The sequence below is a fragment of the Amblyraja radiata genome, chromosome 7 (genome assembly GCF_010909765.2).
Source record: "Amblyraja radiata isolate CabotCenter1 chromosome 7, sAmbRad1.1.pri, whole genome shotgun sequence".
NCBI classification, from domain to species: Eukaryota; Metazoa; Chordata; class Chondrichthyes; order Rajiformes; family Rajidae; genus Amblyraja; species Amblyraja radiata.
In genome coordinates, this window is record NC_045962.1 from 86301997 (window position 1) to 86325629 (window position 23633).

Here is a 23633-nt window from a genome sequence, read left to right on the forward strand (position 1 = left end):
AAGGTGAGAGCGGCAATGTTTTAAAGTAGATTTGCAAGGCAGATTTTTTTTTAGTGCAGATCGCACAACCAAGAAGGATGATAGAAGTTTATAACATTATGAAAGTTATAGATAACTGAAGCCAGGGTGCAATTGTCAACACTTGAGGGTATAGCCATAAAGTTGGAAGAGAAAATGTAGTTTACACACAGTGGTCTGGCAGTAGAGCAGCTATCTTAATGCCAGAGACCCGAGTCCAATCCCGACTACGGGTGCTGTCTGTACGGAGTTTATACGTTTTCCCTGTGACCACGTGGGTTTTCTCCAGGTGCTCCGGTTTCCTCCCATGCTCCAACGACATGCAGTTTTGTGGGTTAATTGGCTTCGGTAAAAATTATAAATTGTCCCTAGTGTGTAGGATAATGTTAGTGTTGGGGAATCGCAGGTCGGCGCATTCTCAGTGGGCCGAAATGCCTGTTTCCGCGCTGTATCTCTAAAGTCTAACGAGAGTGTGCATTTTGTGTCTATCTTTTAGGCTTAGACACAAAATGCTGGAGTAACTCCATACCCCGCAACACTGCTCTCTCTCCCCATCCCCGCACTCGCAACAAGGGCAGAGTCCCCCTAGTCCTCACCTTTCACCCCACCAGCCGGCAAATACAACAAATAATCCTCCGCCATTTCCGCCACCTCCAACGTGACCCCACCACTCGCCACATCTTCCCATCTCCCCCTATGTCTGCCTTCCGCAAAGACCGCTCCCTCCGCAACTCCCTCGTCAATTCTTCCCTTTCCTCCCGTACCACCCCCTCCCCGGGCACTTTCTGTTGCAACCGCAAGAAATGCAACACCTGTCCCTTCACCTCCCCCCTCGACTCCATTCAAGGACCCAAGCAGTCGTTCGTTGTGCGACAAAGGTTCACCTGTATCTCCTCCAACCTCATCTACTGCATCCGCTGCTCTAGATGTCAGCTGATTTACATCGGGGAGACTAAGCAGAGGTTGGGCGATCGTTTCGCCGAACACCTCCGCTCAGTCCGCAATAACCTACCTGAACTCCCGGTGGCTCAGCACTTCAACTCCCCCTCCCATTCCCAATCCGACCTCTCTGTCCTGGGTCTCCTCCATTGCCAGAGTGAGCAACACTGGAAATTGGAGGAACAGCACCTCATATTTCGCCTGGGTTGTTTGCGTCCGGATGGCATTAACGTTGAATTCTCCCAGTTTTGCTGGCCCTTGCTGTCTCCTCCCCTTCCTTAACCCTCGAGCTGTCTCCTCCCATCCCCCCGCCCTCGGGCTCCTCCTCCTCCCTTTTTCCTTCCTTCTCCCCCCCACCCCCCATCAGTCTGAAGAAGGGTTTCGGCCCGAAACTTTGCCTATTTACTTCGCTCCATAGATGCTGCTGCACCCGCTGAGTTTCTCCAGCATTTTTGTGTACCTTCGATCTTCCAGCATCTGCAGTTCCTTCTTGAACACATCTCTGGTTTTTAGATTAGATTAGATTCCTTTATTTGTCATTCAGACCTTTCGGTCTGAACGAAATTTCGTTGCCTGCAGTCATACATATAATAATAAATAACAAAACACACAATAAACACAAATTAACATTCACCACAGTGAGTTCACCAGGCACCTCCTCACTGTGATGGAGGCAAAAGTCTTAAAGTCACTGTCTCTTCCCTCCTTATTCTCCCTCTGCGCTGAGGCGATCCAGGCCTCCGATGTTGTTACCCCACCGGGCGATGGTGAGAAGGAATGGGTGACGTTTTGGGTCGAGACGCTTCTTGAGTCTGAAGAAGGGTCTCGACCCGAAACATCAGTTTGAAAAAGGGTCTCAACCCGAGACGTCACCCATTCCTTCTCTCCACAGATGCTGCCTGCCCCACTGAGTTACACCAGCCGTTTTGTGTCTATCTTCGGTTTAAACCAGCATCTGCACTTCCCTTGTTTAGGCTACCTTGGCTTCTTGTTGGCTATCTTTTAGCCTATCTTGCTAACCTGATTTGACTTTCAGTCGCACGCTTTGTTTCAGGTATTCAATGTAATATCAAGGATGTCTCCACTCATATATCCTTCATTTGCCACAATGTAGCTAAGCCTATGTGTTTTGTCCACAGGCTGACCAGTGTACAGGACTCCAGGGTTTCCTCATCTTCCACAGCTTTGGTGGAGGCACCGGCTCCGGTTTCACTTCCCTGCTGATGGAACGTCTCTCCGTTGACTACGGCAAGAAGTCCAAGCTGGAGTTCTCCATCTACCCAGCTCCTCAGATCTCCACCGCAGTGGTGGAGCCCTACAACTCCATCCTGACCACCCACACCACCCTGGAGCACTCAGACTGCGCCTTCATGGTGGACAATGAAGCCATCTACGATATCTGCCGCAGAAACCTGGACATTGAGCGACCGACATACACCAATTTGAATCGACTCATTGGTCAGATTGTGTCCTCCATCACGGCCTCCCTTCGCTTTGATGGTGCCTTGAATGTTGATCTGACAGAGTTCCAGACCAATTTAGTCCCATACCCGCGCATCCACTTCCCTCTAGCTACCTATGCCCCTGTAATCTCAGCTGAGAAGGCTTATCACGAACAACTGTCTGTGGCCGAGATCACCAATGCCTGCTTTGAGCCGGCCAACCAGATGGTCAAGTGTGACCCTCGCCATGGCAAGTACATGGCTTGTTGTCTGCTTTACCGCGGTGACGTGGTGCCAAAAGATGTCAATGCTGCCATCGCCACCATTAAGACCAAACGTACCATCCAGTTTGTGGACTGGTGCCCGACTGGGTTCAAGGTTGGCATCAACTACCAGCCTCCCACTGTGGTGCCCGGTGGTGACCTGGCCAAGGTGCAGCGTGCAGTGTGTATGCTGAGCAACACCACTGCCATCGCTGAGGCTTGGGCACGTCTTGACCACAAGTTTGACCTGATGTACGCCAAGAGAGCCTTCGTGCACTGGTACGTGGGGGAGGGGATGGAGGAGGGAGAGTTCTCCGAGGCCCGTGAAGACATGGCAGCCTTGGAGAAGGATTACGAGGAAGTTGGCACTGACACTATAGATGGGGAAGGTGAGGCAGAAGGAGAGGAATATTAGTCTGCAGAAAGTAGTCCAGATGGTGATAAATATGGGATCAATAGCATGATATGATTCAACGTAAACTTTGAAATACATGAAGCATAAAAGGCAATGAAAGTTGGTCTGATCCTGTCCTTTCTAATTTCTTGACTTTTTCTATTGCAAGCTGCACCGATACCAATCTTAACAACAACTTGATCAGTCATGATCACATTGAATGGCGGTGCTGGCTCGAAGGGCCGGATGGCCTACTCCTGCACCTATTGTCTATTGTCAACACAAAATTGTTCATTGCTCGTGCAGTATATTGAGACTATCTAGTTTAATCACAACTGTGTAGATGGCAATAAAATAATAATGCATTGTCGGAATGTGTGGTTATATGTACAGCAAACAAACAAAATAAAATGTTGTTGATATTCTGTGATGTGTCTGTGACATTTTCATTTGAGGGGGGAGCAGGAAAAGGCGCCGTTTAGTTTAGGATTCATTCGACTCTCAACTCCATTTTTCTTTAATGCTTCCAACATCCTTTTTTCCCCCCCTTAACAAGGAACAAGGGAGCCTGCTCTGAGCTATCAATATTTCAAAGACGTTTCCTTAACTACGGCTTGATGATGGCAAAAAAACCTATACTTAAATTTTGGAAAAACGCACCCACCCCAACGCTTAAAATGTGGATCACAAGCTTGTCTGAGACGCTACATCTTGAAGATATGAGACTCGTCTTAGCAGGAAAATCTTTAAAGACACGGTCTCCTTTTATTGATTCATTACAAGTATAGCATGGTGCAACACTATTCTGGAATTAAACCGATTCATGGACAGGGTGATGGGTGTGGTGAGAAATGAAGCAGGTATATCAAAACATAAGGATCTCTGTTTTTCTTTTTCTTTATTATTTTTGGTTTTTGTCTTCTTACTCTTCTTAGGCTTTTACTCGTTCACTCCTGGGCTGCACTATCTGGCAGTCTAGGGGTTTACACATCACTACTTCTTTCACTCTCTCTCTTTCTCGCTCTTTCTCTCTTGTTCTACTTCTCTCTTGTTAAATTTAAAATAGAAGATGTACATTAAATGTATTTTGTCATATGCCGCGGTCTATACTACAGTACGCTGCTTCTAATAAAAAATAAAAATAAAAAAAACAAGGAGCTTTGATTCCATAATCACATTTGCAAAGTACTGCAAAGATCAAAACTGCCGAGCAGTTTGCAAACATCAAGCAATCAATCATCAAATTACAACATTATCATCCATATCGGATGGTGCAGAGGTAGAATTGCTGCCTCACAGCGCCAGAGACCCCGGTTTGACCCTGACCACGGGTGCTTGTCTGTACGGAGTCTGTATGTTCCCCCCCCCTGACCTGTGCGAGATTTCTCCGGGTGCTCCGGTTTCGTCCCACTCTCCAAAGACGTACAGGTTTATAGGTTAATTGACTTGGTAACATTGTACATTGTCCTTAATGAGCGGGGACCGCTGGTCCGCGCGGACTCGGTGGGCCGGAGGGCCTGTGTTCATGCTCTATCTCTAAACTAAACACTCAAATACACCTGGACCATTTCCGACACTTCCCTACCATTTCTTTACCTCACTATCTCCATCGCAGGTGATAGACTTCTGACCGACATCCACTATAAACCCACTGACTCCCATGGCTATCTAGACTACACTTCTTCCCACCCTGCTTCCTGAAAGGACTCCATCCCCTACTCCCAATTCCTCTGTCTACGCCGCATCTGCTCCCAGGATGAGGTGTTCCACACCAGGGCATCGGAAATGTCCTAATTCTTCAGGGAACGGGGGTTCCCCTCCCCTACTATAGATGAGGCTCTCACCAGGGTCTCTTCAATACCCCGTAACTCTGCTCTCTCTCCCCATCCCCCCACTTGTAACAAGGGCAGAGTCCCCCTAGTCCTCACCTTTCACCCCATTAGCCGTCACGTACAACAAATAGTCCTCCGTCAGTTTCGCCACCTCCAACGTGATCCCACCACTCGCCACATCTTCCCAACTCCCACCCCCCTGTCTGCTTTCCGCAAAGACCACTCCCTCCGTAACTCCCTTGTCAATTCTTCCCTTCCCTCCCGCACCACCCCCTCCCCGGGCACTTTCCCTTGCAACCGCAAGAGATGCTACACTTGTCACTTTACCTCCCCCTTCGACTCCATTCAAGGACCCAAGCAGTCGTTCCAGGTGCGGCAGAGGTTCACCTGCATCTCCTCCAACCTCATCTATTGCATCCGCTGCTCTAGATGTCAGCTCATCTACGTCGGTGAGACCAAGCGTAGGCTTGCCGATCGTTTCGCCGAACACCTCAGCTCGGTCTGCAATAACCAACCTGATCTCCTGGTGGCTCAGCACTTCAACTCCCCCTCCCATTCCGAATCCGACCTCTCTGTCCTGGGCCTCCTCCATGGCCAGAGTGAGCACCACCGGAAATTGGAGGAGCAGCACCTCATATTCCGCTTGGGCAGTTTGCACCCTAGTGGCATAAACATTGACTTCTCCAATTTCCGGTAGCCCTTGCTGTCTCCTCCCCTTCTCAGCTCTCCCTCAGCCCTCGGGCTCCTCCTATTCCTTTCTCCTTTCTCCCCCCCCCACCCTACATCAGTCTGAAGAAGGGTTTTGTTCCAAAACGTTGCCTATTTCCTTCGCTCCATAGATGCTGCCGCACCCGCTGAGTTTCTCCAGCACTTTTGTCTACCTAATAAATTCATTATGAGTTTAATGGTTGTCAGAGGTTAAGGAGAGAAGGCAGGAAAATGGGGTTGAGAGGGAAAGATAGATCAGCCATGATTGAATGACAGAGCTGATTTGATGGGCCGGATAGGCTAATTCTGATCCTATAAGGTATGAACATGAACTAAATATCAATAGCATGCAAAACATTTTTTATCCACTGTACCACAACACGCATGACAACAATAAACCTAAACCTGAAACTGCCAGTATCTGGAGGATGTAAGGTGTCTGCAAAGGCATGAATTGCCACCGGGAGATCTGGTTGGTTAATGCGGAATGAGCAGATATGGAGCATTAACCAACCTGATCAGCGATTGCTGATTACACATTGATCCAGTACAGTTGGTCGAGCCCATCGACGAGCTGTACACTGCAAGGGCCAGGAAGCATGCGGGTAAGATCATCTCTGACCCCTCACCCTGGCCACAAACATTTTGAAGCACCTCCCTCTGGAAGGCGACTCCGACTGTCAAATCCACCACAGCCAGACATAAAAACAGCTTTTTTTCCACGAACAGTAGTTTTACTCAATAACCAAAAGTCTGTAGACTCCTTTTGCTCTGGTATTTTATTTAATTCTTCACATGTTTAAATTGGCGCCGCAACTGATTACCATCTCCCCCCATCAGTCTGAAGAAGGGTTTCGGCCCGAAACATTGCCTATTTCCTTCGCTCCATAGATGCTGCTGCACCCGCTGAGTTTCTCCAGCATTTTTGTGTACCTTCGATTTTCCAGCATCTGCAGTTCCTTCTCAAATAGCATATATATTAATGATTTGGAAGAGGGCATTAGGAGCAACACTAGCAAGTTTGCGGATGACACAAAGTTGGGTGGCAGTGTGAACTGTGAAGAGGATGTTAGAAGGTTGCAGGGTGACCTGGACAGGTTGAGTGAGTGGGCAGATGCCTGGCAGATGCAGTATAACATAGATAAATGTGAGGTTATCCACTTTGGCAGCAAAAACAAGGGGGCAGATTATTATCTCAATGGGGTTAGTTTAGGTAAGGGTGAGGTACAGCGAGACCTGGGTGTCCTTGTACACCGGTCACTGAAAGTTGGCTTACAGGTACAGCAGGCAGTGAAGAAAGCTAATGGAATATTGGCCTACATAACAAGAGGATTTCAGTAAAGAGGTTCTTCTGCAGTTGTATAGGGCTCTGGTAAGACCACACCTGGAGTATTGCGTACAGTTTTGGTCTCCTAATTTTAGGAAGGACATCCTTATGATTGAGGCAGTGCAGCGTAGGTTCACGAGATTGATCCCTGGGATGGCGGGACTGTCATGTGAGGAAAGATTGAAAAGACTAGGCTTGTATTCACTGGAGTTTAGGCTGAGGGGGGAACTTATAGAAACATATAAAACTATAAAAGGACTGGACAAGCAGGAAAAATGTTCTCAATGTTGGGCGAGTCCAGAACCAGGGGCCACAGTCTTAGAATAAAGGGGAAGCCATTTAAGACTGAGGTGAGAAAAAACTTTTTCACCCAGAGAGTTGTGAATTTGTGGCATTCCCTGCCACAGAGGGCAGTGGAGGCCAAGTCACTGGATGGATTTAAGAGGGAGTTAGATAGAGTTCTAGGGGCTAGTGGAATCAAGGGATATGGGGAGAAGGCAGGCACGGGTTATTGATTGGGGACGATCAGCAATGATCACAATGAATGGCGGTTCTGGCTCGAAGGGCCGAACGGCCTCCTCCTACACCTATTTTCTATGTTTCTATTAGAATGTTTTATTTGTAATTGTCTACTGTATATCAGGGAGTTTCGGAGGGAACGGTCTCTGCGGAAAACGGAAAAGGGTGGAGATGGGAATCCCGGAGGTTTTTGTCTGTCTCCCTACCTGCTTCCACTACCTGCAACCTCCGGCAACCACCTGCAACCTCCGGGAACCGCACGGAAACCTTGGGTGGGGCGCAAAGTCTCCAGAAGTTTCCGTTCAGGTTTCCTAAGTTGGACAGGGGCATTAGGCTGGAGGAGTTCAGAGAGGTATGGGGGAGCGAGATTGTGGAGGGCTTTGAAAATGAGGAGGAGAATCTTAAAATCAATGCGGTATTGGGCAGGGAGCCAGTGCAGTTGTTTGAGGATGGGAGTGATGTGTTCGGTGGATGGGGTTCTGGTGATAATGCGGGCAGCTGAGTTCTGGACCAACTGGAGTTTATGGATGGACTTGTGGTGTAAACCAGAGAGGAGAGAGTTACTGTATGCTGATGTGCTGTATGCGACGGCTGATGGGGTGGAAGGTGAGGACAAGGGGGGTAGGATCATCGGCTCTGACCTCCCGTCCATCGAGGGAATCTATCACAGTCGCTGCCTCAAAAAGGCTGGCAGCATCATCAAGGACCCACACCATCCGGCCCACACACTCATCTCCCCACTACATTTCAGGTAGAATGTACAGGAGCCTGAAGACTGCAACGACCAGGTTCAGGAATAGCTACTTCACCACAGCCATCAGGCTATTAAACTCGGCTCGGACAAAACTCTGAACATTAATAGCCCATAATCAGTTTATTTATTCATGTGTGTACATATTTATATAATGGTATATGGACACACTGATCTGTTCTGTATTCATGCCTGCTAACTTCTGGTGTGCTACGGCTGCTGCGGCTCAACCCCGGAGTGCGGAAGCTCCAGCTGCAGCCGCAGGTCCGTTGGACTGGAACATCGGGAGCTCACGGGTCCGGGTAAGAGACCGTTTTCAGGAGCACCCGCAACGCAACTTCTCCCGCCCGTGTCGCGGGGTTGGAATGACCCGGAGCGGGGCCGTACATCGCTTTAATGGCCGTGGGACATTCCAGCGCCCGCCGGGGGCTCCAACTTGTGACTTTTGGGCCTGGAGCGGGGCCGTACATCGCCTGGTGTGGCCTAAAATGGCCGTGGGACTTAACATCGCCCGCCTGGGGCTTTGACATCGGGGGGGGAAATGGTGCAGGGGAGAGAAAAGACTTTGCCTTCCATCACAGTGAGGAGGAGATTCACTGTGATGGATGTTTGTGTTAATTGAATTGTTTGCATGTCTTGTAAGAATTGTCTCTGGTTGTATGGCTGTGGAAACTAAGTTTCGTTTGAGCCTCACTGAGGTTCAAATGACATAGAAACATAGAAACATAGAAATTAGGTGCAGGAGTAGGCCATTCGGCCCTTCGAGCCTGCACCGCCATTCAATATGATCATGGCTGATCATCCAACTCAGTATCCCGTACCTGCCTTCTCTCCATACCCTCTGATCCCCTTAGCCACAAGGGCCACATCTAACTCCCTCTTAAATATAGCCAATGAACTGGCCTCGACTACCCTCTGTGGCAGGGAGTTCCAGAGATTCACCACTCTCTGTGTGAAAAAAGTTCTTCTCATCTCGGTTTTAAAGGATTTCCCCCTTATCCTTAAGCTGTGACCCCTTGTCCTGGACTTCCCCAACATCGGGAGCAATCTTCCTGCATCTAGCCTGTCCAACCCCTTAAGAATTTTGTAAGTTTCTATAAGATCCCCTCTCAATCTCCTAAATTCTAGAGAGTATAAACCAAGTCTATCCAGTCTTTCTTCATAAGACAGTCCTGACATCACAGGAATCAGTCTGGTGAACCTTCTCTGCACTCCCTCTATGGCAATAATGTCCTTCCTCAGATTTGGAGACCAAAACTGTACACAATACTCCAGGTGTGGTCTCACCAAGACCCTGTACAACATGTAATAAATATTCTATTCTATTCTAAAGCAAAGCAAGAATGTCATTGTCATATCAGGGACGCATGACAATAAACTCTCTTGAACTCTTGAACTTCTTGAGCAAGAGCGGAGCTGCGGGATATCGAGGAGACCCTCGTGAGAGCCTGGTATGGTGCCGTTTCGGACAAGTGTGTATATATTTATATTCTGGTATATGGACACGCTGATCTGTTTTGTAGTAAATGCCTACTATGTTCTGTTGTGCTGAAGCAAAGCACGAATTTTATTGAATTATACAGGGACACATGACAATAAACTCACTTGAACTTGTATTCTCTTTTCACCCTATCCCATTCTGCAGAGCTGACGGGCTGAACGGCCTTGTCCGCAGAGGCGGCCGCTCACGTGACGGTGGGCTGACTTGACTTACGCGAGTGTGGGGGGCGGGCGGGTTGGCGCATGCGCTCCGGCTGCATCCCGCCCGCTTTTAAGCTGGCGCAGAGGCGCGGCAGCGCATGTGCAGTGCCGCCACCGACTCTCTACCATCACTCGAGGGCGAAGCGCGTAGACGGACGGACGGACAGCCAGAATGGTTCGTGTCGCTCCGTTATTTCCTTCTTGAATAACGCAACAAAAAACAAAACCTTGTCTTTTCTCTTTTATTCCTTTCCTTCCTCTTTCTCTTTCTCTTAGGGATCGACGCGACGACGTGGGGTTTCGACGGATTTGATCCGAAAATTGCCTCAGTCGTTTTATTTTTCCTTTCCCCTCACAGCAGCGGCTTCCCGCGCTCGGCGGGCGGGCGGGCGGCGTCCGGCGGCGGCCGCTTTATTATCTTTCCCTTCGAACACGCGATTCCCGTTTCTCCTCCGGAGCGCATGTTTTTATTGATTTTTTTATTTTTTTTTAACCGCGGAGTGGGGTTTTTTCTCTCTCTTGTTTCTCTCCCGTCTTTTTCTTCTCCCAGTTCAACCGTAAAAGGCGCTCAAGATGGCGGCGCTGCTCCCCCTTCGGGCGGAGCGGACGGCGGCCGCGCGCATGCGCCACGCCCTGGGGGGGGAGGGGGAGGGCCGGCTGAGGGGTCCGTCGTGCGCATGCGGGTTGGCTAGTGGCTGGCGCATGCGCACGGCCCCGCCGTCTGGGGTGTGGCTCATGCAGGAACAAAGGACTGCGGATGGATGCGGAGCGACACGAAAATGTTGCAGTAAACCCGGGCGGGTCGGCAGGCAGCCTCTCAGGAGGAAGGGGAATGCAGTTGATGGTTTAAACCGATGACAAGACAGACGAGAGAGTGTAGGAAGGGACTGCAGATTCTGCTTTAAAAAAAAAACTAAGATAAGACATAAAATGCTGCAGTGGGTCGGGCATCCTCTCTAGAGATGACTTGTGTCGGAAGGGAAATGCAGTTGATGGTTTAAACCGATGACAAGACACACGAGAGAGTAGGAAGGGACTGCAGATTCTGCTTTAAAAAAAAAACTAAGATAAGACATAAAATGCTGCAGTGGGTCAGGCATCCTCTCTAGAGATGACTTGTGTCGGAAGGGAAATGCAGTTGATGGTTTAAACCGATGACAAGACACACGAGAGAGTGTAGGAAGGGACTGCAGATTCTGCTTTAAAAAAACAAAGATAAGACATAAAATGCTGCAGTGGGTCAGGCATCCTCTCTAGAGATGACTTGTGTCGGAAGGGAAATGCAGATGCTGGTTTAAACCGAAGACAGACACATGAGTGTGTACAAAGGACTGCAGATCGACGCAGAATGTTGCAGTAACCCGGGCGGGTCGGCAGGCAGCCTCTCAGGAGACGGCTAGTGTAGGAAAGGAAATGCAGTTGATGGTTTAAACCGATGACAATACGCACGAGAGAGTGTAGGAAGGGACTGCAGATTCTGCTTTAAAAACGAAGATAAGACATAAAATGTTGCAGTGGGTCAGGCATCCTCTCTAGAGATGACTTGTGTCGGAAGGGAAATGCAGATGCTGGTTTAAACCGAAGACAGACACATGAGAGTGTACAAAGGAACTGCAGATTCTGGTTTAAACCAAAGATAGACATAAAATGTTGCAGTAACCCAGTGGATCAGGCAGCCTCTGGAGATGCCCGAGATGATCAGTGCAGAAAAAAAGAAATGCAGATGCTGGTTTAAACCGAAGACAAGACACACGAGAGTGTAGGAAGGAACTGCAGATTCTGGTTTAAACCGAAGATAGGCACAAAATGCTGGAGTGACCCAACCCAGACAGGCAGCATCTCTGGATAGAAAGAATGGGTGACAATCAGGGGGAGGGAGGAGGCACAAAATGCTGGAGTGACCCAACCCAGACAGGCAGCATCTCTGGATAGAAAGAATGGGTGACAATCAGGGGGAGGGAGATACAGAGATAAGGAAATGTAAGGTGTGACACGAGACAAAGGGGATGGAGATCAAGGAAAATGGAGAATAGATCATTGTTCGCTAGGAGAAGATAATCACAAAGAAAACAGATCAAATGTAAACGAGGACAGTCAGACTAATCTGAGAACTGGGATGGGGGAAGGGATGGAGAGAGAGGGAAGGCAAAGGTTACTTGCAATTAGCAAAGTCAATTATTCATACTGCTGAGGTGTAAGCTGCCCAAGCAATATATGAGGTGTTTTTCCAATTTGCGCAGGAAACGGCAGATGCTGGTTTAAACCTACTCCTGCACCTATTGTCTAAACCGAGATAGACACAAGGGAGCTCGAGTAACTCAGCGGGTAGCTGTATGCTTTTGTTTCCACCCCCATTTTGCTAACAATGATCCATTCTACATTTTCCTTGATCCCCATCCCCTTTGATGTCTTGTTTGTACACCTTACATTTCCTTAGCTCCTATTCTACCTCTCCCCTGACTGTCTAAAGGGTCTCGACCCAAAACATCGCCCATTCCTTCTATCCAGAGATGCCGCCGATCCCGCTGAGTTAGTGATTCATTTTTGTGTCTTATCAATGTCTGCAGCATCCGTGGAGATGATGAAGATGACCAGCAGGATGACTGGTGGGGGAGGGACAGAAGGAGGAGGAATTCTGGGGATACTTGAAGCTAGGGATGCTCAGTCTGAAGAAGGGTCTAGTGAGCGGTCCAGAAAATAGATGCTGGGGGAGGGAGGGCGGAGAGCTGAAGGTGTGGATAGACCAGGATCAATTAAAACTGGTCACAAATGGCCTCAGGCAGGATGGTGCCTGGTAAACCCATTGTTCGCTAGGGATGCTGAGTTACTCCAGCACATTGTGTGGCGCGTTTGAGATACCGCACTGATACGTGCCCTGCAGTCCATCAGTTCCACGCAGACCGTCGGTCATCCGTAAGGCAAAGGAGAAGAATTAGGGCATTCAGCACATCAAGCCTGGCGTGGCACAGTGAAGCAGGGGTAGAGTTGCTGCCTCACAGCGCCAGAGACCCGGTTTAGTCCTGACTACCAGTGCTGTTTGTACATTCTTCCTATGGGGTTTCTTCGGCTGTTCCAGTTTTCTCCCACTCTTCAAAGACATGAATGTTCCGAGCTTTTAGGTTAATTGGCTTCTGTAAATTGTCCCTAGTGTGTAGGATGGTGCTAGTGTAGTTCCAAGGTTGGCGCAGACCCTGGGCTGAAAGGTCTGTTTCCTCCCTGTATCCCTAAAGTCTTAAGCATTTACTCTGCCATTCAATCTTGGGTGATCTATTTTTTACCTCTCCCTCTCATTCTCTTGCCTTCTCTCGTCACTTCTTGACACCCTCTCTAATCCAAGAAATCCTAATGACCTGTGCACACCAGTTCTATGTTATCCGTTTCTCATCCGCTCAATACACATTAGGAACAATTTACAGCGGATCGTTAACCTAGAAAACCCATGATGTGACTAGGAGAATGTGCAAACTCCACACAGACATCAGCTGAGGTCAGGGTCGAAGCGGGGTATCTGGTGCTGTGAGGCAGTGGCTCCACCAGCTGTGCCAGGTTAAATGGCTTCTATAAATTACCCCATATAGTGTAAGGAATGGATGAAAAAGTGGGATAAAACAGAACCAGTGGTGAAGGGGTGATCGATGCTTGGTGTGTATTCTGGCTGGGGAGCCTGTTTCAATGCTGTGTCTCTAATCCTAAAGCCCGCACGTCTTTGGGATATGGGAGGAATGTGCACACTCCACTCAGTCAGGATTGAATACAGGTCTCTGGTGCTGTGAGGCAGCAGCTCTACCAGCTGCGCCATTGTGATGCATGCAGTTTTGCTGTAATGCGATGACTGCGTTCCTTGTGTCAGAGATCGCATTGGAACAATGTGTCTTGAGGGAGTGGGGTTTTCGGGCAGCAGAGTTTCAGTCGTGTGATCAGTTATTTTTCCTGCAGAACTTACAGAACCAAAGGTCTTTTTAATAATAGATATAAATTTATGCTACTCATTCCACTGGGAATAGTTTGGGGAATATGTAAGTGGGTTTAAGGGGAAACGGGATGGGGAAAGAAGACTGCAGACACAAGGAATTGCAGATGTTGGAATCCAGTGAAACACAAAATGCTGATGTAAAAAATGCTAAAAATGTAATTTGCAGGAGTCTTATAGAAATGATTGCTTCTGAATTTCAATGGCAAGCTGCGGTGATACTGACATTCTGCATTCTTTAAAGGGACAGTGTGGTATCTGGTTACTGCGGGTATTTACATAGAAACAATTTCTCTTCCTGATTTATTTTTTGCAAAACAGACTTTTTCTGCTAGACAATTTGCAAAGTAAATACTTCATTAGCTCAGTCAAAATTGTGTTATAACCATTTTGACCTGTAATACACATTGTTCCCTAATTCATCAATCGAGTTATTTCTAATTCACAGTATGGGCACGTGTGTTACAGCAGAAATTATGGACCAGCAAGATGGACCACTCCTGCTAAATGCAATGGGCTGACGTGTAGTACGCAACGGAGCGTGGGCCTTCTTTTCATCCATAACCGGACCCGACCCGACTCGCAGTGTAATCAACGTTGTGGGGGGACAGTTTGTGTCAATAAATTAAAATTCTGAAAGTGAGAAGATTTTTCCCAAATAACTTTTATGTTTACGAGGATGTTTCCGCACTATTATCCTATGGGATCTTTGGTGCGGAGACGGAAGCCGGTTACGGAAATGGAGCCTATAATTACCCATGAATCTGCCCATGACCGTACTACGTCTTTTTCGTCGAGTGGACTATCTTGCTCGCTATAGGATCTTTGCTGGTTTGAGGCTTCCAAAAACAGACTTCCACCATTCTCCCATACCTATGGCGGGCCAATTTTGGATCTAATTTGCCAACATGTCTTAGATCCTATAAATTCAAACATATACAAACGAGACTATAGTTTTACTACCGATAGGGAAAACTGCACTGAGATAGTTGCAGAAGAGATGTAGGATGCTATCTTGTAGCTGTAAAGAAAGATAGAATAAACTTGTGTTGACATTGAAATTAAGAGTGAAAGAAAACTAGTCATTCCCATACATTTGCGGGTCTTGGCGTAAATGGGAAGTTCTTATTTCCTTTACCAGAGAAGTCAAATGCTAGACGGTATGGGTCTAACTTCAAATATCCCTTGCTTTCCCTCTCTCCATCTCCCCCCCTTCCCAGCTCCCACCAGTCTTACTGTCTCCGACTACATTCCATCTGTCCCGCACACCCCCCTGACATTAGCCTGAAGAAATGGTCTCGACCCAAAACATCACCCATTCCTTCTCGCCAGAAATGCTGCCTGTCCCCGCTGAGTTACTCCAGCATTTTGTGTCTATCTTGGCTTTAAGATTTGATTGGAAAGGGGATAAGAACTGCTTTTGTCTGGAAGCTGAGCGAGGCAGAGTTCTTGGGTGTGCTCTTGAGCTGTGACCTTCAGACCTATGGACTGAATTTTAAAGGTGAGATCAGGATAGGCTGAAACGCAGTGCAGCATTGTGAAGTTTCTTTGATTTTCTAAGAGCACGTTCCCTCCACTAATTATTTAGACCAGAGCTATCTAGACTTAATAATTGAGGTCCAAGATTCCAGCATCTGCAGTTTCCTGGGTCTGCATCCATCTTTAATAATATTCGAAATGTTTGGGGTTGGGTTTTACACTCTCAGTACATGCCCTGCTGGAAACACAAATAAACTTAACCCCCCCTAACTGTTCCCATTAGCCATTTCATCCCCTGGTATCCTTAGCCTGTTCTATCGCAAATATTCCCTTTGTTCAATCCATTTCCCACTTTTCTGCATCTTAAGTGCTTTTTAAATTTTATTTTTTGAATTCTGACTAAGGGTCTCCAACCTAACATATTGATGGTTTTTCCACAGATCCTGCCTGAGCCGCTGACCGTTTCCAGTGTTTTCTGTTTTGCTTCATGTATTGTTAAAGGATGGTTTTCGAACTGTAAGGATATGTATTTATGCCAAGCGTACAAATTTATTTAAGTGGAAAGATCTAAAAAAAAAATATTGCGCATACTGTTCCGTGACCTAACCTTTAACTGCCTAACTTCAGATAAATCTTTATTCAAAACTCTGTGTCAGTGTGGTTGGTGAGAGTGGATGTAATCAGCTTCCTGAATGCGTAATGCTTGTGGAATTTGGCAACTGCTTATACCCATAGTCGGTGAAATCCATGCATGAGCAGTTCTTGTATCAGCAAATTCCAACTTTTTAATCATTTCAAGCATTTTCATTGTTCCTACCTAACCAGTCACTTTTGTCTTTTGCATAGAACAGTGAGCCTTAGGGGATTTGTCTTTGGACTGGCTATGTAATAGGTTCAGCTGTTTGATGCATGCTGTTCTGATCTAATGTAGGCAAAGGCCGTTGACAACGTTTGTTTTGTGGAACCCCTAAGCCTCAAGTAGAATGTTAAATAGAATCAGCACTGTAATTGTATTTTAAACAAGCATACATAAAATTTATTTATAACAATTTAAAATGTACTCCACCTTCCTTTTGTTTTTGGGTTGTGCTGGGCATGTGCAACCATTTGTTTATGAATCATAAATCGAATCATAAATAAAAAGTAGTTCAATAAGTTAAAAAATCTGCAGATAGAAGGGAGGATTAATAATGTAGATAATGAGGACTTAGAATGCAGTGAATATGGATTTTTACATGGCATTGAATAAGATGCCACATGAAAAGTTGTACACCGGCCATGGGGGAATGGGAGAATACGCTAGAGAAAGTGTTGACTAGATTATTGAGGATAGAAATAACTGCAACTTTTTTCTAGTTAGTGGCCAGTTAGGGCAGCACAATGGTTCACAAGATACAGTTCCAGGGTATCCTCGGTTAATCATACAGTGATGGCTTGGGAATGGTGATGAAAAGGCAAAGATTGTTGCCATTACAAAGTTTAAAAAGAAATAACTGAGAATAGATTCTTGATTAGTATGGGTGTCAGAGGTAATGGGGAGAAGGCAGGAGAATTGGGTTAGGGAGAGATAAATCAGCCATGATTGAATGGCGGAGTAGACCTCATGGGCCGAATGGCCTAATTCTACTCATTCCTTATGACAATAGTGGAAACTGCTGCACAAGATAGGTTATTAAATAAAAGTGGGGTAAGATTCATTCTTTTAAGAAAAATTAGATCTTTTATGCTGAGAAAGTGATGAATAATAGATGGGGAAAGGGGCCTGGGTAAACTTACATGATACATTAACGTGTGGGTATGTTACATGGTACACTAACATGAAGAATTATGGCAAATGTTCATTTTAATTTAAAGTGTGGGGATATAAATGTAAGGAAATCTTGCTCTGATTAAAAACACCTTTTTACAGAGTAATTTTGGTTTCCATGCTTAAAAATGACACATCCTGGATTTACTAGTTGAATTCTTATGATCAGATAACCTTGGAAAGAGTGCATTGGCTCTGCCTAGTTTACTGAAGATTAGAAGGGAGGTGAGGTTGTTGAAACATAAAAATTCTGAACAGATGGATTTTGTTTTGCTGCCAATGGTCTGGAATTGTCAATCTTGTTTTCTTTTTTTTCCCCCAGAGATTGTGATATTTGCAATCTACCCCAAGGACCATTCATGTTTGTTTTAAATTATTACGAGTAGAGCTGATGGATTTTTTTGGAATAATGCTTTGGCACAAACTGAAGTAGGGTCCCAACCTGAAACATTGTCTATTCATTTCCCTGCTTGGATGCTGCTTGACATGCTGAGTTCCTATGGCACTTTATGTATCACTTGAACCTGGTCTGCCATTCAATATGGAGATTGTAAGATGGAGTTTAAATCTAGAATCATTCATGATCTTAAATGAAATGGCTGTTCAGATTCACATGATCTATAATCTGTTTCTAATTATCTTGCGTTTAGAGAAGTGCTTGCCAATTGGAGCGAAGGAAGAGGGTGTGTGAGATCAGAATCTAGGAACTAGACCTAATGGAGGGTTTTGTGGAATTAGAAGCAGAAATCTGAATGGTTTGTAGATCGAGGCATTGGGAGATAGAGGAACCAGTACAAATGAATAGTCCGTGACATGAGTATTGCAAGGAGTTGGGCAACTATGAAGGATATGTATGCATTAAAGTGAATTTACCACATGATTGTCATGGGGGGGGGGGGAAGATAATTGAGAGCTTTGTTGACTACTGAGAAGATTAAAGCCATCAGTGCAGATACTAGGGATTGTAACGGTGAAAATACAGAGCAAGTTGGACAACAGCTGTGAGCAGAGAAATTTTGCCTTTTATTGGTGGTTTAAAAGAAAACTGATACAGTTGGATATTATGACAATAAATAGTGAAACAATAAGATAATAAAATTAGGATAATCAAAAAATGATTTAAAAAACAAATGTCTGGAAAATAATACTTTATTTACTGGGTCTAGAATGTGAATTCTCTGCCAATGCCGTTCAGGCACGTCTGCAAGTGGGAACTAACTTTGTTTTTTCATTCACTTCGATTAAAACATCAATAATTGTGAAATTCAATTCAATTTATCTCCTCTTGCTGTTACTGTGATTTTACTCGAGAGATACAGTGCAGAAGCGGGCCCTTCGGCCCAGTGAGTTCGTGCTGACCAGCCATCGCCCACCATCCTACAACTAGGAACAATATACAATTTTACCAAAACCAATTGACCTACAAATCTGCACACATATGGATTGTGGGAAGAAACCGGAGAAAACCCATGCGGTTGTAGAGAGAATGTATAAATTCCATACAGACTGCATCCATGGTCAGAATTTAACCCGAACCTCTGATGCTGTGAGGCCGCAACTCTACTGCTGCGCCTCCCTTAAAAAAGAATCATTTTACAAGAAGAAAATTGCATCATGTGCTTGTGCATTAATATCTAACTGCTTCATGTGCCTAATAAGGAAACAATAGTATGACATGCTGCATTTGTGACATCTAAATTTGTTGCTTTCCAAGTTATGATTTGTGCTAATCGCTTGTTTCATTCCACAGCGGGAATGTATCTCTATCCATGTTGGCCAGGCTGGTGTCCAGATGGGCAATGCCTGCTGGGAGCTGTACTGCTTGGAACATGGCATCCAGCCCGATGGACAGATGCCCAGTGACAAGACCATCGGAGGGGGCGATGACTCCTTCAACACCTTCTTCAGTGAGACTGGAGCGGGGAAGCATGTCCCACGAGCCGTCTTTATCGATCTAGAGCCAACTGTGATCGGTAAGGCCTGCCAGCGAGAAATAGTTGTAATTCTCCTGTTTACGGAGCCTCTTGTTAGAAAGTCAAATAGTATTTTATTTAGCTGCTACTCTGTGTGTGGTTGGAAGAATGGAAAAAGATTTGCTGCTGTTTTGCATTCCAGATGAGGTTCGTGGTGGTACCTATCGCCAGCTGTTCCACCCCGAGCAGCTCATCACTGGTAAGGAAGATGCTGCCAATAATTATGCACGTGGGCACTACACCATTGGCAAGGAGCTAATTGACCTGGTCCTGGACAAGCTTCGTAAACTGGTGAGATTTTTGCCTTACAGTCAGTTGAACAAGAGGGGAGACTAGTACTCTGTTAATTGGTTTAATGGAATATCATGACCACACTACTTATATATGATCTATTTTCATATATTTTATCAGAGGACCTGATGGTGTACTCGGCTATGATGGCGGCTTCAGAGATTTCCCTTCACATCCGAAAACCTGTGTTTCAATCCTGACCAGGGAGTGGATAACTAAAAGATCACATCTCCTTGATGCGTGTTTAGAGCCACAAGTGAAATGCCTTCTTGTAGTTTCCAAACCAGCTGCTGGTAAACATCTGTCCACAGCTCTTAAGGTACCCCTGTGTTGGATGGTTTGAAGGTGTAGATCATTGAACTGGCACCTGAAAATAGAGTAAAATAGAACGATCCTGCATTGTACTGACAATTGCAGAGAACATACAGCGCCCTCCATAATGTTTGGGACAAAGACCTGTCATTTATTTATTTGCCCCTGTACTCCACAATCTGAGATTTGTAATAGAAAAATATCCACCACTGTGTTTCTCAGATGAGGTGGTATGCTTTTGGATCTTGGGCAGTTCCTTCTCTCCTCCATACTGTGCTCTTGCCATCACTCTGATCTAAGTTAATCTTTGTCTGTCTACAAGACCTTTTTCCAGAACTGTGGTTTTAAGTACTTCTTGGCAAACTGTAACCTGGCCATCCTATTTTTGAAGCTAACCAGTGGTTTGCATCTTGTAGTGTAGCCTCTGTATTTCTGTTCATGAAGTCTTCTGTGGACAGTGGTCATTGACAAATCCACACCCGACTCCTGAAGAGTGTTTCTGATCTGCCAGACAGGTGTTTGGGGATTTTTCTTTCTTATAGAGATAATTCTTCTGTCATCAGCTGTGGAGGTCTTCCTTGGCCTGCCAGTCTCTTTGCGATTAGTAAGCTCACCAGTGCTCTTAATGAGTTGATTTGGGCATTGTTGCGCATCAGTTCCAGAGACCAAGTTAAAAGTCCGCAATAGTGTAGAGGTTAATCGAACAGTGCGCAAGCTTATGGAAGCCTAACAACAGAGGAGGGGGGGGGGGGTCCTGAGTCTGGTGGTGTTACATATAAACCCCTCCATTAGGTCTCCAGTTCCTAGATTCTGATCTCTCACACACCCTCTTCCCTCGCTCCAATTGGCAATTACTTCTCTAAGTGCAAGACCATTACAAATTGATCATGTGAATCTGAATTCCATTCAGTTAAGATCATGAATGATTCTAGATTTAAACTCCATCTTACACAATCTCCATACTGAATGGCAGACCAGGTTCAAGTGATACATAAAGTGCCATAGGAACTCAGGTCAAGCAGCATCCAAGCTGGGAAATGAACAGACAATGTTTCAGGTTGGGACCCTTCTTCAGTTTGTGCCAAAGTGTTGGTCCAAAAAAAAAATCCATCAGCTCTACCTGTAATAATTTAAAATGAACATGGATGGTCCTTGGGGTAGAGAATTGCAAAGATCACAACCTCTGGAGAAAAAAATGATTGACAATTCTTGACCATTAGCAGCAAAATAAATGTTTGTTTCAACAACCTCATGTCTCATTCTTCTAAACTCCAGTAAACTAGGCACAGCCAGTGCACTCTGTCCAAAGTGGGGTAAGAATGAATCTTGCCCCACTTTTATTTAATAACCTATTTCGTGCCTCAGAACAGGTGACAATAATAACCCCACACCTAGACAATTCACGCAGAATGGGCATTGAAAGGGAAAGTCACCGAGTGCAAATATAGTGCTCAGCATTGTAGCGCATCAGTTCCAGCGACCAAGTTCAATGTCAGCAATAGGGTAGAGGTTAATCGAACAGTGCCCAAGCTTATGGAAGCCTAACTACAGAGGGGAAGAAGCTGTTCCTGAGTCTGGTGGTCCTGCATTTAAGCTTCTGCATCTTCTGCCCAACGGGAGAAGAAGGAAATCCATTTGTTTCCTATTAGTAAATCGTGTGGAGTAAGTTGTTTTATCTTAGATGATAACTGGCACGATGGGTGGCTGTTGGATCCCAATGGCATTCAAAGCAGTCTCAAACAATTAAACCTGACAATTGCCAAATGCAAACTGAGAAGGAGCACAGTTGAACATAGAATACAAAGAAACACAATACCCAAGTACAGGCTGACAAGAATTGGCTTATGGTTTATTGATCATTCACAAAGTAATAATTCATTTAATCAAATTTGAATTTTGGTGATTTTCGAAATACTTTAGGGTTTTTTTAAAAAATGGTACAAAATTGGCGTATAGGGGGTTCAGTGATGGTTAGTACAAATTATTCGTGGACTTGGTGAATCAGTAAACAAATATTAGAACAAAACCAGTAACATTTGAGGAAATTTAAATTATCTGCCTTCAAACTCCATATGGTCTAGCTGTTTTGTAACGTGTTCCGTTTTGTTTCCACTCTTAACTTCACAGGCTGACCAGTGTACAGGACTCCAAGGTTTCCTCATCTTCCACAGCTTTGGTGGAGGCACCGGCTCCGGTTTCACTTCCCTGCTGATGGAACGTTTGTCTGTAGATTATGGCAAGAAGTCCAAACTAGAGTTTGCCATCTACCCAGCTCCTCAGATCTCCACCGCAGTGGTGGAGCCCTACAACTCCATCCTGACCACCCACACCACACTGGAGCACTCAGACTGCGCCTTCATGGTGGACAATGAAGCCATCTACGATATCTGCCGCAGAAACCTGGACATTGAGCGACCAACATACACCAATTTGAATCGACTCATTGGTCAGATTGTGTCCTCTATTACAGTGTCCCTTCGTTTTGATGGTGCCTTGAATGTTGATCTAACAGAGTTCCAGACCAATTTAGTCCCATACCCACGCATCCACTTCCCTCTAGCTACCTATGCCCCTGTAATCTCAGCTGAGAAGGCTTATCACGAACAACTGTCTGTGTCTGAAATTACAAATTCCTGCTTTGAGCCGGCCAACCAGATGGTCAAGTGTGACCCTCGCCATGGCAAGTACATGGCTTGTTGTCTGCTTTACCGCGGTGACGTGGTGCCAAAAGATGTCAATGCTGCCATCGCCACCATTAAGACCAAACGTACCATCCAGTTTGTTGACTGGTGCCCGACTGGGTTCAAGGTTGGCATCAACTACCAGCCTCCCACTGTGGTGCCCGGTGGTGACCTGGCCAAGGTGCAGCGTGCAGTGTGTATGCTGAGCAACACCACTGCCATCGCTGAGGCTTGGGCACGTCTTGACCACAAGTTTGACCTGATGTACGCCAAGAGAGCCTTCGTGCATTGGTACGTGGGGGAGGGAATGGAGGAGGGAGAGTTCTCCGAGGCCCGTGAAGACATGGCAGCCTTGGAGAAGGATTATGAGGAGGTTGGAGCTGACAGCGTTGAGGATCAAGGTGAAGAAGAAGAATATTAGATAATCTGAACCATTCCTAATTGTTGATTGAGGTTAATTTGCTGGTTGGATTTATGCTGTACTTCTAGGGAAAGAGATTTGATTTCTAGTATGTTTTTCCTATGAAATGGAAGTTTGCTCTCATTATTAAAATTCTGCTGCTTTTGTCGAATATTTGCTGAGTATTACAATTGTAAGAAAGTGTAACAATCTTGAGCAGAGTGGACAATTAGTAAACATTCATATATCGGAAAAGGATTGGTTATTCACCTTGTACAGCAAAATATATAGCTACACCATCAACAGTGGAAGTAAATATGACAGTTTAATCCATACCTTTGGGCCTAGTGAGATCTTTGATGTATCCACTAATTTCTTAGAGTTTGGATTGCTTAATTTAATGACCACACACAATAGCATTCCAGCGCAGATCATTGGACCAGTTTACTCCCAACTGCTTATGAAGACAACTGCCCTCATTTATCAAAACACTGCATGCCAGGCAACACAACTGGTTAACAGAATTATTCAAAATGTATTCCGTACCAAAGTTTCAGTGGAAGGAATTATCCCTTTGTAAACTGTATCCTGCATTATAACTGAGGCTGAGTATTAGCAGAAAAAGCCCACTTCAACAGAAGCATTGTTTTTTCAGGTGACTCCTGTTCACCGCTCTCTGATCTAGAGCACAGCATTGGTGTAAAATGGTATGTCTTGTGCCTGAATGGCACTGCTTCCTGTTTAAAATGTCAAGAGAAATAATTAACCATTCTCAATATTTGTAATGTTTAGAACAAACTTTTAATAAACTAAAAGTTGAATTGAA

The 23633-nt window shown here is 45.6% G+C and overlaps 2 protein-coding genes across 3 annotated transcripts in view; both read left to right on the forward strand.

The window, feature by feature from the left end:
• LOC116975600 (tubulin alpha-1A chain) overlaps positions 1-3149 on the forward strand; it is a 35405-nt gene extending 32256 nt beyond the window's left edge. For both annotated transcript variants that reach the window (XM_033024901.1, XM_033024900.1), the window contains exon 4: positions 2097-3149. In XM_033024901.1, coding sequence (XP_032880792.1) covers positions 2097-3077 — 981 coding nt within the window. In that variant the 3' untranslated portion in view covers positions 3078-3149. The remainder of the gene's footprint in view (positions 1-2096) is intronic.
• A 6795-nt stretch (positions 3150-9944) lies between these two features.
• LOC116975601 (tubulin alpha-1D chain-like) lies at positions 9945-23633 on the forward strand. Its single transcript, XM_033024902.1, has 4 exons — positions 9945-10069; positions 18901-19123; positions 19266-19414; positions 21854-23633. Exons 1-4 carry the CDS (start codon positions 10067-10069, stop codon positions 22826-22828), a joined length of 1350 nt encoding a protein of 449 aa, XP_032880793.1. The 5' UTR covers positions 9945-10066; the 3' UTR covers positions 22829-23633.

Excerpts from the sequence above, each read along its gene's own strand:
- LOC116975601 (XM_033024902.1), top strand. Across the intron at positions 19,124-19,265 it reads TCTAGAGCCAACTGTGATCG|ATGAGGTTCGTGGTGGTACC; the intron begins GTAAGGCCTGCC and ends TTTGCATTCCAG. Across the intron at positions 19,415-21,853 it reads TGGACAAGCTTCGTAAACTG|GCTGACCAGTGTACAGGACT; the intron begins GTGAGATTTTTG and ends TTAACTTCACAG.